This window comes from Meles meles, chromosome 5 (assembly GCF_922984935.1).
Source record: "Meles meles chromosome 5, mMelMel3.1 paternal haplotype, whole genome shotgun sequence".
Taxonomy (NCBI): Eukaryota; Metazoa; Chordata; class Mammalia; order Carnivora; family Mustelidae; genus Meles; species Meles meles.
In genome coordinates this window covers 116,070,834-116,089,478 of record NC_060070.1, presented here as the reverse complement: position 1 = coordinate 116,089,478, position 18,645 = coordinate 116,070,834, and the positions used below count along the sequence as shown (strand labels likewise).

The 18,645-nt window shown below is 33.6% G+C and overlaps 1 protein-coding gene across 49 annotated transcripts in view; it reads right to left on the bottom strand.

The window, feature by feature from the left end:
• Positions 1–18,645, bottom strand: part of RIMS1 (regulating synaptic membrane exocytosis 1) — a 497,245-nt gene that overhangs the window by 137,192 nt on the left and 341,408 nt on the right. For 23 of the 49 annotated variants that reach the window (XM_046005310.1, XM_046005328.1, XM_046005316.1 and 20 more), the window contains 8 exons: positions 18,371–18,501; positions 17,604–17,775; positions 17,325–17,478; positions 16,208–16,279; positions 11,743–11,899; positions 10,835–10,960; positions 9,263–9,325; positions 4,565–4,654 (listed from right to left, as the gene is read on the bottom strand). In XM_046005310.1, coding sequence (XP_045861266.1) covers positions 4,565–4,654; positions 9,263–9,325; positions 10,835–10,960; positions 11,743–11,899; positions 16,208–16,279; positions 17,325–17,478; positions 17,604–17,775; positions 18,371–18,501 — 965 coding nt within the window. The remainder of the gene's footprint in view (positions 1–4,564; positions 4,655–9,262; positions 9,326–10,834; positions 10,961–11,742; positions 11,900–16,207; positions 16,280–17,324; positions 17,479–17,603; positions 17,776–18,370; positions 18,502–18,645) is intronic. The other 26 variants (XM_046005311.1, XM_046005361.1, XM_046005320.1 and 23 more) reach the window with 3 other exon arrangements.

The window sequence follows — 18,645 nt, the reverse complement described above, 5'->3', positions numbered from 1 at the left end:
ACTGAGCCACCCCGGTGCCCCAGGAGGACTGGCTTATAAGATCAGTGACTTTGTTGAATGACCAGGCACAGGTGACTTAGTCCTTTATGGATTACTCCTTCCAAATCAAGCTACCTGCAAACAGCAAACGCTATAGGACATAAACTTACAAAACAGCTCTAAGATGTGAGGCCTGGGACTGAACCTGTCTTGTGGTTCAGTGAATCTGACTGATTCTCGGATGAGTTATTAGCAAGCCTATAGACTTAAAGTCACAGCTTCTAAACTTGTCCCTTGTATTTATGGTGATCATTAGATCTCCTACCTTCTAGTTCTGGGTCTAGCTCACCATTAGACCCAAACTTGGAAACAGAAAATAGGGAGTATTTTTTTAAAGACCCTCAATCTCCATATTGAACATTTACTAAAAAAATAGTAATGTTATCACAAGCGAGGGCAAGGATAAATAAGATACGATCCCTCTCCTCCAGGGATAAAATATAGCAGAAAAAACAAACATGCTACTAAGTAAAATATAATATTTTAACATAAATATATAATATTTTGTGGGCCCAGAAAAGTGAATAATTTTAACTGGCCAAAGGTATGGGGAGCGGGTAATATAAAAAGGTTTTATATAAAAGCTATAGTTATCTGACCTGCATTTTTGAAGAACGAGTTAAAAGCAGACAACAAAGGAAAGATGGTATTTTAATTTTAATGAAAAGAAAACTTGAGACAAAAAGTAATAAAAACTATAAATACAGTTTATGAAATAATTAATGGGGCAAGAGTGACAAGGGAAGGGCTTTAATATAATTCAATATAATCAAGGGAAGGGGTCTGTTTGGGAATTTCTCAGAAGAGAATTCTCAAAAGAGCAGGAAAAATGTTTCAGAAAATGTGCCTGCTTATATGTCAAAGCCATTCAATAAGAGCAAAATTTAGGAAAACAAAGTATTTTGCTATGAAAGGATGTAAGGGGGGGATAATGAATTTAATTCACAAAATTTTGATGTACACAAATGGCAATCATTTAGAAATTCAGACCTAGTGCTCAAGGGAAAGTTCTGGCCGGTCAGTTACAGTGGAGCATTGTCTTAATATGTATTAGAATGGAAATTGTTGACAGAAATACAATTTCAGGGTAGAATGGGTGGGGCAAAGAAAAACTGTTGATGGAGCTGGGAAAAACACCTCTCTTTGTGGGGTGGGATAGGAAGAAAGGCCAGCAAGAGGAAACTGTGTCCTAACAGGCATAAGAAAGAAACTTTGCAGACGGTACGGAATAGAGGAGAGGTTCAGATGACAGGGTGGTTAACGCAAAATGTTACAAGACGCTGTTGGACAACTGGGGAGCAGAGAAGTTGACAGGGACTTTAGCACAGTGATAGAGCCGTGGTAAGGAACAGAAGTTAGACTGCAGAATTTATGAGGAGGTAAAAAACTGGAGGCAGTGAGTAGACTACTCTTTCTTGAACCTTCAATAAGGCCATGATTTCTATGAAAGGTCAAAGAAGAAGAAAACACATCCAAGAAAAATAACTCTTCTCCAGTGGCTCTAAAAATAAATGCTTCTGAACATTTAAGTAATAATTTGTTTTAAAACCTGGGAAAGAAAGGTGAATGGCAGGCTTGTAACTTACTCTTTCCCAAACAGGGAACAGGGGTGGGGGGAGGGGTGGGAGGGTTCGGGAATGAATGACCTGAAGCAGACCCTGAATAAAGGTGGAGGAAAAGTGGATCAGCCTTGACCAGACTTCCTTGTAAACATTAAGAGGTATTTGCGACTGAAAACATAAAGAAGAGTTCCTCTATTAGACATCTTCAGTAGGAAATAGTCTTCCTAGAACTTTCATTGCAAATAAACCCTAAATTTCTTGATTTATAAAGATGGAGCAATGGGATAATCCATACTTATTTTTGTTATTTGTGTAATCTACAGAATATATAATGAAGGCACTCAGAAACTGAAATGACTTCCTTTGCAAACAGTGCTTCTCCATGCATGATCTAACCTGGGCCAAACCACCCTAACAAGGGAGGAAAATGGATCTGGTGGTTTGTGACTCCTTGAAGAAAAGAATATGTCATCTGTGCCTGGTGCTCCTTTATCTTTGAATCATTAGTGAACTATGATATTGGATATTGAGTCCGCCTTGACAATTTCATCCTTTGCATTGGCACAAAACTTCATTGGTTTTAAAAACTTCGTGAAGATACTTCAGAGAAGGGAGTTGAGTTGATAAGAGCATACAAATGTTCATCAAATGGTTCCTAATCAGCAAATTATTTAACTTTCATAGTTCATGAGGCTGTGGAAACACGTTGCCATCTTAAGAATATGAAATTATGTTCAAAAATTTTTCTCTAACATTTTATCTACTATGTATAAATTAGGCATTCACATAAGAAGCTCTCTGATCAATCAGAGAAATTAAGTAACCTGGAAGAGCCTCCAAGCCTCTTTCTCCCTACTCTGCACATTCTGCCTGGAGATGCTGGCTCATTTTCCAAAGACAGCAAAGTCCCCACTGCTGATACTGAGACGTTCTGCTTCAGAGTGTGCACAAAAGGGCATTTGAGGTCATTATCCTCCAAACCAACAAGAATCTACAACTTGTGTAATCTTCTTGATGAAAACTTATTTTATTTTCTTCTTGGCAACCAGGTTGACTGTGATAAATGAAAGATCATCAGTAACAGGGATTTCTGCCCCTGTATCCCCTTTCATTTGTTTAATGGAAAACAACTTTTTATTCAATATATAGAATGAATATAGGTTTCAATGATATTTTTCTTCTATGATAAATACACTTACTGAGACTTCACTATGACCAGAACAATAACTGGCCAGATTGTCTACAGGCTGATCTATTTTAAGGGTATTATCTGAGAGGGGAAACTAACCAACACATAGATTTGTGAACTCTATGGTTTAGCGTAACAAGGGAACACATACTAGATAGGTTTTAGTATAAGAATAAACCTGTGCTGTCCAATAGAGTAGCCACGAGCCACAAGTGGCTATTAGGAAGACAAAAAAAGGAATGCAAAATGATCTACAGTTTTTAATTGATTATATGTCAAAATTACATTTCGTCTATATACTGGGTTAAAGTATTAAAATTAACTTCATCTTTTTAATATGGCAACCAGAAAATTAAAAATTATACATGTGGCTTGCATTATATTTCTATTAGCAGCTCTAAAAATGATACCAAAAATGTTAGGGTATTGTTTTGTCAGAATATTCTACTGACTTGAGCAATACTATTCTGTTTTAATACCAGCCAGAAACATACAAGGAAATAAAAATAAGTATAAAATATAAAAAGGTTTTTCTTGCTACTCTTGTATTTACTTCTTTTCTTGGGGCAGGTAATATATAACAAAAGAGAAAAATAAAACAATTTCGACTGTGATTTTAGAAGAGCTTATAGTTCAACTAAAATTTCTATTACAAATATAAAAAAAAACAAGTTCGATTCCACTGTTTTCTATTACAAAATATACAAATACAAGAGAAAACTAAATAAAAAACTAATTTCTTCAGTAGAATCATATGCCGTTAAAAATGGATGTGTCCTCCCGTACCTGTTATTAAAGTCCAGAAATAAACATCCCATAAATAGCTAAATGATCCAAACTAGAAAGATTGTTAAAGAAAAGTTTAAAGCAGCCCCTTAAGAAGAGGAGGGTTACATATTAGCACTGCTAAAAGTTTTTCTTCAGGATTTGTAAAGAGGTAGTAAACAAATCTCCAGTGAATGACTTCTAACTGAAAAGAAATAAAAATTACATCTAAGGCTATCAATTATAACCAAGTTTACTGGGATAGAAAGTTCCACTATCATGGAAAAACTAGCTCCTCAGAATTAGGAGACATTGTAATGCAAAAACTTTGAATACATTTGAATTAAAATCATAATTATTTAATAATCAGTCAATTAAAAGTGTTAAGCAAAATTGTGTGTTTGTTTACATAATGTGCTTTTATTTTTGTAAGGCATCAGAAAATCTAAGATACACATACCATTTTTTTGTTGTCAAAGTATACCTTATTGTGAAACATGATGTCTGTCAAAGAGCAAGCTGACTAAACAATGAATATAAATTCACAAGGGAAGTTCTCTACATAAACAGAATTCTTATTTTAAGTTTGTGGTAGGTTGCTGTAAAACCTATAAATACTATTTATCGTCGGAACTAATAGGACAGTGATCCTCCCCTTCGGATAACTCCCTGGACCTTACATTATCAGCATACTGAAGGCTCTCTGAAATGAAACCACTGAACAGCAACAGAAGGGGGAAAGCAGCAGCCAGAAGCAGTTACAAATTACATCACACCATTTGCAACAACATTCATGGAAATATGTGTATGTGTAGCCGGGGGCTTACCCACATACACATATCTCTCCTTACACGTGTATAATAAGGGGGGGGGGAATGGAGACAGTTAGCAAAGTGAACATGAGTGAATAAACAAACCTGTGAGACTCACATGAAACAAAACGAAGTGATTGAAAAAAAAGAATCACTGGTACAAAGGATAGGAAATTAAGAAAGTCTTTATTTTATACCTTTCTCGTTCTGGTGAATGCAAACTAGTATCTGGTCTCAAGCAGTTGGTACTAGCACTCCTAGCCCTGTCAAGGGAGGGCTGCAGTTCACTAGTGCCAGTGCATTGCATCCAGTGGTAGAAGAGAAAGACAAAGAAAACAAAGAAAGGAAGACCATGTTAGAGAGTAAAGCATAAAATAATGTCCCCTTTACATAAAATGCAGAATCACTGTGATTCAGTTCATAAGGGTGTGACAGAGCTGACAGGATGGCAGTGCAAAATTTTGTTTAGGAAATGAAACTAAACAAAGATTATGCTTGAATTGGTTTGCATAATTTTTAAGAGGGTCTCAGACTGAAAAAAAATGAGACTAGATCACACCTACTTATGAAAAAACTGGATACAGAAAGCACTAAAACAAAATGCCTAAAACTTTGTTACCAAGAACAGATGCCACACCAAAACAAAATGAAGGACATCGGAGGAGAAAAAATTTACAACTCAACTACTTTGGTTCACAACACCAGACGAGGGAAGTGGAAGGCATGACTTCCAAATGGTCTTACCTAACCAATATTTCATCAGTAAATCTCAATACTCTTGAGTGAAAGCATTCATGATGAAGGGGGAAGTCCTGTCTAGTCACTGACTTGGTTTTGGTATGTGCAGGCAGAATTGAGCTTCACACAGTAAAGTTATCAAAAAATAAAATAACATAAAATTAACGATCATAATCAAAATCAACAAGTAAAACAACAAATAAATGACAAGACAACTAGAATTCTGATATTTGAGTAACTAAATTTCATTTAGAGAAATATTCTGGAATTCATAAGTTTTATCATTAAAGTTATTTTTTGGTTTTTTTAATTTAATGTTTCTCTGTGCATAATTACTTTCAACAAGAAATGTTAGTGCTTTATTAATAAGGATTTAAATTTGTTATTTTTAGTAGGCCAGGGATTCAGGATTAGTCTATAACTGGGACTCACTGTTATGACTCTTACCTGTAAATATTCCAGTGAGAACTGTTCTTTAATAAAGGCATCTTAGGTGGTAATGTTTTATAGTGCCTACCAAAATGTCTGGAACGTGGCAACACAAACATGCAGGAAATAGAAAAATATATATGAAGCAAATTCTACCAGGGCATGGAAAAAATAGGAGGCCTATAAAGCTACAAACAAAGACAGCTCTTTTGTTTTTTTATCAGAATAACCATAGTAATGATTTGAAGGTAGAATAAGAATTATTAAAATATGGAATCATAGACATCAGTCTTCATAATTAAGATAAATATTCAAAATTATAATTTCATTGCCTTAATTTGAAAAATATCTGCTAACAAAACTCTGAGTTAATCAATATTTGAATTTACTCTTTAATCCCTGATTTAATATTGTACCTGTTTCTGTGGAAGAAAACAACTCACAGCTAAATGTACTAGCCAAATAACTTATGTATTTTTGGAATTAAAATGTGACTGAGAGAGTTAACATTCTAGCAATAAGCAAGAGCTGACCAGCAGGCAGGGAGAAAGCTGGTCACGAGACTGGGCTGCAGAAAGGAAAGGCCAGACCCAAAGATCAAGTGACTGCAGTGGAGGAAATCCTTCCCATTTACTAACTTCTGAATCCAGATCCAACCACAGATAAAACTTATCACTGGAAATCAGACAAGATGGGCAGTAGATGCAAACTTGAATATGAATTTTGATTTGGCAGAAAAATGGCAGAAAAAAGCCCAACTTTATCTAAATTATTTAAAAATCTCTGAGGGATTCTGGATGGCCTCTGCTACACCAAGGGCAAACTAGATCAAGTTAATCATTTAATTTTTTTGACAATAATGTTTCTACAAATTTAATTGCTGAGTATAAAACTCACAAGTCTATTTCAGCTCATATTAAAATATAAAAGGTAAGGGAATATGCATTTGCTGAGGACAAACTAAACATTCAAACACCCCACTGGTTTACTCATATTTATACTAATTGTCGAATCAAAAGAAATCTCTTAAAGCTTCAATTTAAAAATATATTAGAGTACTATATTTGAAAACTCACTGAAGACAAATTTTACTGAAACTAAGGATTCTGCCTGCTTCACAGACAACAGTCTTCTTTTTAACTTCCGACCTTAAGCAAGTATCTTCAGCAACTGGTTGTTAAACAACTTTTTAAAGCAATCGGTTCAAAAGTGGTTTGTTTAGTCAGGAATACTCGAACAAGGGTTAGCAAAGAGTGTGAAACAGAATGGAAGATAGCGTAACATTTATATAGACTATGAAGGCCTAAATTCCTGCCTTGGTTTTGCCACTTAATGGCAATGAACCTGGCTAATTCAGGTCAGGCTTTTCCATACATTTATATAAAAGAGGAAATAACATCCACTTAATAGGGGTGCTCAGAGAATTAGATAACAGATATAAAGTATCCAGAACATAGTAAGGCAGTTATATATAGAATTTTCTGCACAACATTACTTTCTTGGGTCGTGTTTTTATGAAAAAAGGGTTTAATGGTTAAGATACGTATTATTATAAGTATTAAGTTATAATAACTTTAAGCTATAGTTATAATTGAATATTATATATTATTAAAATAAATAGGCAGAAAATGGATTAAACAACATGAGACAGATTTCTTGACTCTAACATGTTGTGCATACTAAATCTTCAGGGAGTGACTATAATTTGCAAAGTTTCCAAAATCTGTTTGACTCACAAACTCTTTTATTGGCACAGCACCAACTCTTTAGAATCTAATTGTGGAAAAACTAGTTTAGTGGAAAATGTCAATAGACCTGATTTTGAATCCTTGCTCGTTGCTTATCAAATTAAACTCTCTCAGCATCTTTCCTTATCTGTAAAATGAGGGTAATAACATTCGTATCATATAATTACTGCCAGAGAATTGAGATAAAGTACGTTAATGCCAACACTATGTTTGGTGCTCAATGAATTTTATTTTCCTTGCTTCCTGGAAAGTAGCAAATCCTCAGATTTTATTCTTAAAATTCGTAGGTGATAATGAAATGATGTATTTTGAAGATAAGACTGTACAAAATGATGAAATTACCAGCATATTATATTTTGCATATCCTGATATTTCACCTTTATATGTAGAAAATATGGGAAAGAAAAAATATATTTAGCTGTTCTAGTTCCATTCGCCTGAATTTATTTTAGTTTTTTTTACAGTCGTAGTCAAATCTATAGGACTATGAGGAAAAAAAAAACTTTTTGAATTTGTAAAAACATTGTTCTTACTGGCAAACTATTTGCTAGGAAAAACAACTAATAGTAAGCCTGGGCAGCTGAACATTATAAAGAATCTGAGATAATTTTTACAATATTTATAATTTTATATTTTTCCCCAGTTCACAATCAAAACTAGTATTTCCTCATTTTTTTTTTTCCTGTGGCACTACAGGAAGACATGGGGGTTGTTATCAATAGGATGATTTTATATCTATAAGAAGCTGAAACATTCTTATTAGCATGATCACGTTAGTATAACTGAGAAGAGCTACACGTTCCATGCAGAAAAAATACGTTCCGCATTTGTCCACTCATAGCTCTTTCCTCCTCTTTTCTACTGTCTTTGTATTGGCCAATATATCTGAAAAAGTTTGCCTGGGTGTCAGTTTGTTTCACTGACTTTCTACTTCCTTACCTTCTATTAACTCTAAATTGACAGTAAGTATTTACAGACTGTATCCTATGAGTAATCTGTAGGAGATTTACTAATTAACTTACTTATTTTGGATATGAAATCTAAGATGGAATGAGAGGTAAATAAAGTATCAGATTCTAAACTCCAAATTACAGGAGAATATTACATCTCTTTTTCTTTTTTTTTTTTTTTTAAAGATTTTATTTATTTATTTGACAGAGAGAGATCACAAGTAGGCAGAGAGGCAGACAGAGAGAGAAGGAAGCAGGCTCCCTGCTGAGCAGAGAGCCCGATGCGGGACTGGATCCCAGGATGCTGGGATCATGACCTGAGCCGAAGGCAGAGGCTTAAACCACTGAGCCACCCAGGCGCCCCTCTTTTTCTTTTCATCTTTAAAGAAGCATCATATTGTTGCATGCTTATATGAGAAAGTTTGTATTGCAACCCTGCTAAACTGGTGGGGGGATGAAGGCAGGGAGGGTTTAGAAGTTAAAGGTCAAACATTCTCATTCTTCATCAAGAAGGAAGTTGATGCTCAGCTAGTAAGAAGTGACTGCTATAAGATTTTATTAAAAGCAAACAGAATATAAACAATAGTAGATTCCAAAAGGAAATTAAAAAAAAGGCTAAAACAAATATAATCATCAAAACAATAACACTGCCATGCACAGATCAGACCTCTTGTGACTAGACAGGTGTGTGTGTGTGTGCCGCCAGGGGCTGGGGTGGGGACGCTCACAGTGAGTATTTGGAATTGTAATTGCGGAAATCGGTTCCTCGGTTTTAGGAATGTATAAACAGTTCCACAGAGGCTCGTCAGTCTCTGGAGTTTGAAAAAACAAATAGAAAAGCAGTCTGCCTGGATTAGTATTAAAATATATTTGGAACCTTTCCACAACCTCCAATAAAACAAAACAAATTTTGAATACTCGGGAAATCAATTTTACAGATTTGTAATAATACCTTTAAGGGCGAGAAGAAAGAATAGAATGGAAAGAGAGTCATCACACACAGTTACCGTTACCAAATCCCTGTATTTACCTGGTCGTGTGTAGGCATTCTGCACTTCGTCCTCGTTTTGCTCTGGGCAGCATAAGAAGCTCACTGCACAGACAGGATGGGTGGTGGATGAAACAGATAAATCATGAGGCATTAAATGACATGGGTAATGCCAATGGTATGCCGATGAAAACGTGAAAAGGGAAGAAACCAGATTGTCTGCACTAGCATATTTGCTCGAGAGGTTAAACAAAAATAAACATGACAGTATTTCAAAAAATTTAAACAATAAAGTACAAACATCATGGTCAAAGTCCTGGCTGTTGTTGATTTGCTATTGTATTTCCAAGTGACTTTAAAGGATATTAAAACAAAACTAAACTAAATCTTCCCCAAATAAGACCAATTCCAGATACCTGGGTACTTTTAAAACTTCTGAAAGGCCTACATATCTGGACTTTCTGATGCTCACTGGAACCCTAAGCATGAGTCCTCTTGGCTTTTACAGATACTAAAAATGCAATTATCAATGTTTGTTCTTAACCAATCATGAATATACTTGACTAGAATTATTTTATTCTAAAAACTGGTACTTTTTCTGTGCTCAGATTAATTTCACTTCATTAAATGCCCTGGTCAAGATGTCATTTTTTTTTTTTCCATTCTCACCTAAATTGAAAGTGACCCAAGTGGATGTTGACAAGTGGCCCTCATTCAACTCAACTCAGGCTGAGCAGTGTGGAATCCCATTCCTCAGAGCAGTTCTTATCTGAGTCCCCAATATGATGATTTTACTCTTCAAGGTCATGGCACCACTTCCCACAGTAGGATGACAATAAAGGATTAAGCAGTTCTACTGAGTTCTGTGTCCTTGACTACACCGCAAAAAGTCAATCATGAAGCACAACTAACATTTCCCTACTCCTTCCTGAAAGTTTCTCCACTTTTAAAAATCCAGAAGAGAATATTCAATAACGTGGGTGTTCTAAAACCTTAAATCAGATCCGGAGCTTGTGGTCTGGCATATTACACAGGTATGTGGTTAGTTTGTGAAGAAAGTCTATGAGCATGTAGAACAAAGGAGTTGTCATGTAGATTTTTAGTAATTGTGTCCAGGAAGTACTTATTTATATGAAAAACTCCATCTCATATATTTTATACTTTATAGACATTTTATGGAAATTAGGTATATAAAAATATTATTATTGAAGTTCTCACAGAAACTCTGCAACATTGTTTCAGATGACCTGTATCCAAAATTGTTTAATAACATAAAAAAATAATTTTATAATTACATAAATAACATCCTATATTTGAAAATTGATTATGTAGGCTTCCTTCTATGATTTAGAAACAATAAGCTATACATTTTAAACTGGCTAAACATAAATTTCAATTTATAAAAAAATGCATACATTATGGCAATAAAATGTTAGCCAAATATTTCCTGCAGTTGCATTTCTATTAGAATATCCTAACAGCTGTTCCTTGAAAGTTCAGTTTTGAGTGAATAAATACTTTTACTTTCTGATGTATTATGCCAAGATATCTATCATATACTAAAACAGAGCAAATAAAGAGTTATAATGTTGAGATCATAGTTTGAACAAATACCTGTCTTGTTCTGATAAATACTGACTGTCCATATCTCTGGATCTGTGATCAACCGGACTTCGGGAGGCATCATGGTGTCTAGTTGGAGAACGTGACCTTCTTGTTGGATGAATTTCATCTAAACTCCTAAAATGATTCCAAAAATACAAACGCATCAAAGTGTGTACTCTTCCCAAATCTAGCAGACAGACTAATGGTGAATATCTATCAGTAACTGGCAGAAGGCTGGCATGGCTTGAAAAGTGTTGTTATCATAATTGAATACATATTTTATCAATTGAGTTAAAGGTATTTATTCTCTAGGAGTGCTTTGCCTGTGCTACATTTCTCCAACCTTCTCCTTCACCTCTGTCAAAAATGACAATCTTTATCTGCATACTTAATTTAAGTTTCAGAAGTGTATTTCAGGATAAGATAAAATATAGCAGTACATTACTTAAGTTGCATGTACTTTTGAAGCACTTAAAGTGCTTCAAAAAGACAATTCTAAATTCTAAAAATTTTTTTTCTAAATTCTAAATTTCTTAAAAACACATTCTGCCTCTTAAACTTTTACTCATTGCCATTTCTCTCCACAAGTTATTCATTATACAATTTTTCCTAACAGGAGAAAAAACTAGCCAACAGAATACAAGATAGTTATTCAAAAACTGTGCTTGGGACATAAACTTCTTCTACCTCCTGGAAAAAATTTCTCGAGATTCAAAAACAGAATGTAATACAGATGGGGTAATGGATAAAAAGACATTTTGCTTACAAATGATTCTGAAAAAAAAAAAAACAACAAACAAAAAAACAACTTGACTGATTAAACCATTATTTCATGTCAGTAACAGTCTTGAGGCAGCTTACATTGTATTAAAAATAAAAAGTACTGTCAGAGACTTGAAGCCCATCTCAAAGCCTACCTCTGTAATGGCACATTTGGTAAACGTGAACGCGGCCTTCCCTGATCATCGCCGCGGTGAGGAGATACTGAACGTGAGCGGTGATGAGTTGTTCTTTGCTGTTCTGGCACAGTTAATGTTGTAGATTTACTTTCTCTAGCACTAGACCTATAACCTACTGGCAAGAGTACACACAAAAAATCTGTCAGTATTCTTCTATAATGTAAACATTAATGTGGAAATATCAAATTATATCTAAAGCAGCCACTGACCTACTACAACAAATGCCATGCAATCAGTATTATTAGCTTTTCTCTTCAAAACTATTAAGTATACGTACACAGAGTGTAACATATGCATGCATAAAAACAGGTTACAGATTTGTTCAAAGGTGCCCACGAGATACTGCATGTGAATAATAAAGCTGATGTCTCAGATGTTATGATGAGCTGGGATACTATTTTAAATTAAAAAGTGAATGAGTGATTGATTTTTCATTCACAGTGAACTATAGTTAATAGATAAGTCAATGCTTAGAAATCTGGGGTCTTTTTAAATGTTATTTGAATTTTTCTTGCGAAGGATAAACTATTTTAGCTGGATTTCAGGTGGCTTTGCAGAAAAAAAATGAAAATGTTATCTTATCAATTTTAGTTAACAAAGAAGAGTACTAGATCTTCACTATTACAAATCACTGAATTTTGCAAACTACATATAATACTATAATTTTCAAATGAATATAGTGTATGAATGGGGATGACTATGGCAATAATGCAGAGAAAATTAAGTCTCCTATAGAAACAATCACCAAATCTACCTCAGACATCTGAAATTATTCCACATATGTGTTGATAACATAATTTAGTTAATACAGTTAACATAATTGCAATTAAAAATAAATTCTAAATTCATTCTCCCTTGAAACAAAAAGGTTTATATCATCTCTTACTTAGTTAAGACAAAGGAGTAACCCAACCTCAAATCGATGTAATGATGGGTTTTTTTTTGTTTGTTTAAGATTTTATTTATTTATTTATTTATTTATTTGACAGAGATCACAAGTAGGCAGAGAGGGAGGCAGAGAGAGAGGAAGGCAAGCAGGCTCCCTGCTGAGCAGAGAGCCTGATGTGGGGCTCCATCCCAGGACCCGGGAATCATGACCTGAGCCAAAGGCAGAGAGGCTTTAACCCAATGAGCCACCCAGGTGCCCCCGAAGTAATGGTTTAATTTTTTTTTTCCACAAGGGTCATTGTTTGCCATTATTGAAAGGAAAATAAAAAATTCTGTGGCCAAAGGAAAAATAACTATATTTACAACTACATAAAAGTACATGAAACATGAAAACATTAAATTTAAATGGGTAGTTTGAACTTTTCTTCATTTATTTACTTAGTAACTCCTACATTATTTTAAAATATGCCATGAAACATCATTATTAAAGGCAGACTAAAATTCTCCAATAATTTATTTGTTGTGATTGTGTATTTTAACTAAGTTTAAAGAAAGGTCTTTAACATTTCATAAATGTTTATGAGTGACAATTCTAAATGACAATATCAAGATCAGAGATGCCCAACAATTCTGTCATTCTAAGAACATCAGTATAATGACCAAATAATGTAACCATAAATGTTATAATTTATAATTCCATATACTTCATTCTATAACAAAAATCATAGCAATTAAGCTGTTATTTTGAATTCCACATAGGAAAGTTTCTTTGCCATTGTTCAGGTGTACACACTGTAATATTAAATTTAGAAAGAAACCAAGTAAATTTACATGCGGTGAATTTATTTCACAGCTCATTATAAAAAATCATGGTTATTTTTAAAGGTAATTAATGCGAGGTCTAAATTACCATGTTATCACTTGATAACTTCAATCATACAATAATTATGGACAGTCAGGATTGAATTGGGAGCACCATTTCAAGATTTCAATGAGAATTCAAGGTATATAAATAACACTTTCATATTTGATATAATTAACTATTATGAAATAACTTAGAGAATTTAGACATCTTACTGTTAGAAGGGTATAATTGACTTTTTCCCATGGGTTCTTTGTATTTACAGAGAGTAATATCTTTTTTTTTTACCTTATCCTAATTTGTATACATAGGTTTTTGATGCTTTTCAAAATAATTTGGTTTTCTTTGTATTATGTTTAATTTATTCCTTATAACACATATTCTTTACCTTCAGAAAATAGGGGGAGGAAATTGCTATTTTATGCTCATTTCAATGTTTTGGTTAACTCAAAGTTAGAGCGTGTTTATCTGTTTGTTTTTTCACTTTCTGAATTTGTAGTAATGCTCAGAAAGGTTGGGGTTACCACGTTTTGCCCATATTAGGGCAATCTGCATATGGTTATTTTTATTCTTTTTTTTTTTTAAAGATTTTATTTATTTATTTGACGGAGAGAGACAGATCACAAGTGGGCAGAGAAGCAGGCAGAGGGGGAGGGGGAAGCAGGTTCCCTGCTGAGCAGAGAGCCTGATGTGGGGCTCAATCCCAGGATCCTGAGATCATGACCTAAGCCAAAGGCAGAGGCTTTAACCTACTGAGCCACCCAGGCGCCCCTGATTTGTTATATTCTTTTAGGAGTCCCTGCCTCATTATTTTTTAAATGCTAAATAAAAATGAATATTACTTGAAATGAAAATTTAGGCACTGCTTCCATATGATAAAAGAGATTACATATGTTTATAAAAATCATAATATTGTTTATTTCAGTACAGAATATAAATATTTTTAAAACTCAGTGTTTTTTTAATGGTATCCAAACATGAATAATTCCAATTGTAGTGGATCCTGTAACTCCCATTTTGGCCTCTATCTGTGTGATCTCTTAGGAAAATACAGGAAACTTAACATTTTAGTAATTCAGTATTTATTCAATTGACCATTTATTCTTTCATCCATTTGCTCTTGCCTCATCATTAAAAAATATGAAATTCTGGGTGAATAAAACTTGAGAACCACATACAGAAATAAATTCTGTTTAGATGAGTTGGTAATGACCACATTAAGGCTGATTAATGGCCACGATTCTTGTTAGAAAGGCTTAATGACTTTCCTACCACGATTCATCTGATCCCTACTTAAATATGTCAGTGGATTTAATGTGCAATCACTCTTCCACTTTCAATTTTATAAAAAACAAATTTTCTGTTGAATGTTGTATTAAAGTTTCTGTGGAGAATGTGTCTAATTATTATGATACTTTAAAAAACAAACAAAACAGAAAATATGAAATTTTATCCACTAATATTTAAAACTCTTGCAGTCTGATATCAGAGAGTATTATCTAAGAATACAGATATGAACAGCACTAGGTTTATTGTTTTCAAGAATATTTGCTAATGTCATACAGTGATTAAATACAATATTTTCTCTGAATTATATAGGAAGCAAATAAACCTAATTTTAGAGAACTCTCCATAATTTCTCCTAATTTTAAAGAAGTTGTATATATCTCTCTGAATTGTGAATTTAGTCACTAGTGTGGAATCTGTCTACTGACTTTCCCAAAACCACTGCCCTCAAATTAAGTGCATCTCCAGCTGAAAAAAATCACATAAATTAAGGGGTCATATGTCATTAATGTCAAAAAGAAATGCCTTTAATAACTCATATTTATATGTTCCAAGATTGTCTCTTTACTTCTTATTTGATATTTCCTTACTTCTTAGTATATAGGCTGCCAAAGCGAGCACTGATATTTCCTTAGTTCTTCTTTTAACTAGTAAGTCAAGGAAATAGCACAGGATTAGTACCGGAGAATAAGTCTTCACTACTTGGTTTTACTCACTTTCCGACAAGAGTCAGATGAGAAACATAGATTTGAATCACACAATGCCACAAGAATTTTACTAACTGGACAGTGACAAAAAGATGTTAACTTAAAATGAATACTGAAATCTTTCTGAAGCATTTCCTTACTTTAATACATACATACACATTCTAGGTATAATAAGTGGTAAACACATCACAAAAGCTTTTTTAAAAGGTAAGCCATGCCACATGCAATTTTAAACCCTGCCATGCACCTTTCTCAGTATATTCCATGGAAGGCTACATTATTTTCAGAAACCGAGGAAGGAAAAATCATAGGCAAATAATATAAAACATAGAAGAATGGAATTTTTATTTGAGAAAATTAACCATATCCTTTCAAAATGAAATTTGTATTTATGCTTATGCTTGGAGCTTTGTGAAAGAATGATTTCAACCTGGCTAGCCATCTTAGCTTCCAAGAAAGAACCTGGCTGAATTAAATATGTGGGACTGCTAATGAAGAGTTACTAGTCCAGTTTAAACTTTCTTAATAATTTGGAACACAAGTCACCATGGAATAATAGAATACTGATTTCTCTGTGCTATGAATCTCCAGCTCAGTAGCCCAAGTCAGTCTGGAAATAGACAGTGAACACAAGCATGAGAAGCACAGTGAAGCAGGGCCATGCTCTTCACCCACGCACCTGGAGGAACTACTCCAATACCATCATCAACCTCATAATCTGAGATGTCACTATCACTGATTCGCTGAGATCCTGCACAACAGTAAGGCAAACAGATACCTCTGTGTCTTATTGGTTTATGAAATGTAAAGGACATGGTCAAATTTTTTTTTGAAGGTTAATGACATTACTACTAAATACTTTTGGGACAAAAACAACACAAAGTAAACACTGAGCTGATTTTTAAAAACAAAACAAGTTTGCTCTCCAAAGATAACATTTTCTCAGTATTTGCTCCTTTTAATCACTTAAATTTTCATATGTTTTTTAATTAATGTATTATACACATATTATATATATAAAAGCCTACAATGAAGTGTATACAGTTTTCTGCCCAATTAGGTGCCCTCCTCCACTGTTCAGGGAGGGTGGGAGCATGGGGAAAGGGTGAAAGACTTTCTTGGCTGGAAATCTATTGAGCTCATTCATATTATTAAAAAGGACACATCATGGTCCTGGATAAAATATTTATGTTTATTCTTCAAAATTAGCCATTATACTGCATTAAACATTAACTTTGAGAAAATGAGTGATGAGAGAGGTACTAACATGAAATATTCAATCATTAGAGCAAAACAATTTGGTTCTAGATTACCAAAATGTAGTTCCTAAGTTTCAGTTGATTTATTAGTCATAACTCAAAATTTAATGGTCACATGCAGAAAATAATACTCTTTTTTCCCAATCGCCAGATGAGTAACAACAAACATACTTTACAATGTGTCTTTAACAATGTTTCTTACGAATAATAATACTAAAAATACCCAGCAACTATAAAGTGATCAAGAACCTTATATGTAGCAACTCATTAGTAATAAAAACAACTCAATGGGTATTGGGCAAAGAATGGTAATTCAGAGTTTTTAAACTTTCAGCTCTGGAATCACTCCACTGTACTATACATACATTTCATTAGGGAAATATAGAAAATAGTTTTGCCAAGTCTCTTTAAAGAAATAAGTAATTTTCCAATATTTTGATCTCTAATAAACATTTGAAAAATATTTGGAATATCAATCTCTAATTGGATCATTGCAACATAACTAATTCTGGTTAACTAAAAATAACTTTAACCTACTTTGTAGTTTTTTGCTAGAGCTTTCTCCATGAATGTGTCGCCTTGGCATGAAAGGTGATGGCTGAGGCAGAGGTAGTGAAGATTCATCATGTGTCTGAAGTTTATACCAATGGGGCTCATCATCTAAAAGTGCTGTCTCCAATTCTATGAGGATCTGAAAGGGCAGTTCTTAAATTAAATCAAGTGTCTTGACCAAAGCATAATATAAAAGCAACTGTAATTAGTACATATCACAGAAACTTCAATAAGCATTTGGCTAATCTTTACAGCATACGTCACCTCTCCAAGAAATTCACTCTCTTCTTCTTGTACTCTTGGTTGATCCCACACGGTTATTTCTAACATCCGTTCTCTAAAATCTCTACGATGTACATGTGAATAGACAAATGTTTGATTCCATTTTGGTTCTAGGACTTTCTTTACTGTTTTGGTCCTTCTTTTGCTTTTATCACTGAAAAATAAGTATGGCTTGTAAATGAAACAGCAAAATGAAGTATCTGCTGCCATCTACTGTAGTGACATGTAGTACTGCGACTGGCATTTTTTTTTTTTTTTTTTTTTACTATTTTTAATCCATAACTTTTAACCTAAGTCTAAAAAGACTCTAGGGTTGAACACTATTCTAATTTTAATTATAATGTAAGCAGTAGTTATGATAATAGGTATATATACACAAAGGTACATTCTAAATGATGTATAGCTATCCAATGCGAATAGATGTATAAACAGGGTAATGAAAAATTTTTAAACTGGTACATTATTTTTTAAAACATATATAAAGCTTGAGGGATTTTTTTTTTTCAGGGAGAACATAGTTTATTCCCTTACACAGAATGATTTAGTATATTTTAAAACAGTATCACAGGTGTGCATATGCATGTGTTCAAACTCATCAAAATGTACACATTAATTATGTGCAATTTTTTGTATAACAATTTTACCTTGATAAGCCTTTAAAACTAAATAAAACTATATCCCAGGAGATGGTACTGTACCTTTTCTAGTACTAAGAATTTTTGCATATTTTTTCTGAAATTATTCACTACCTTCTATCTGGAAGAAAATACATTTTCACATAGGGATTCCTGGGACGCCCATCTACTCTAGTCGGTAAATCTGTTGCTTGAAGAACATTTACAATCAGCTGGTGTCCCACTTTATCATACCACAACTTCACCTAAGATCAATGAAGAAAGGAATTATTGGTAAAATCATGAAGTATTACAATTCTAAAAAAAAATACTAAAACCATTTTTGAAGAACTTTTAAATTACAATTATAAATATTATTTCTGAAAAGAATTCCAAATTGAAAGCATAAC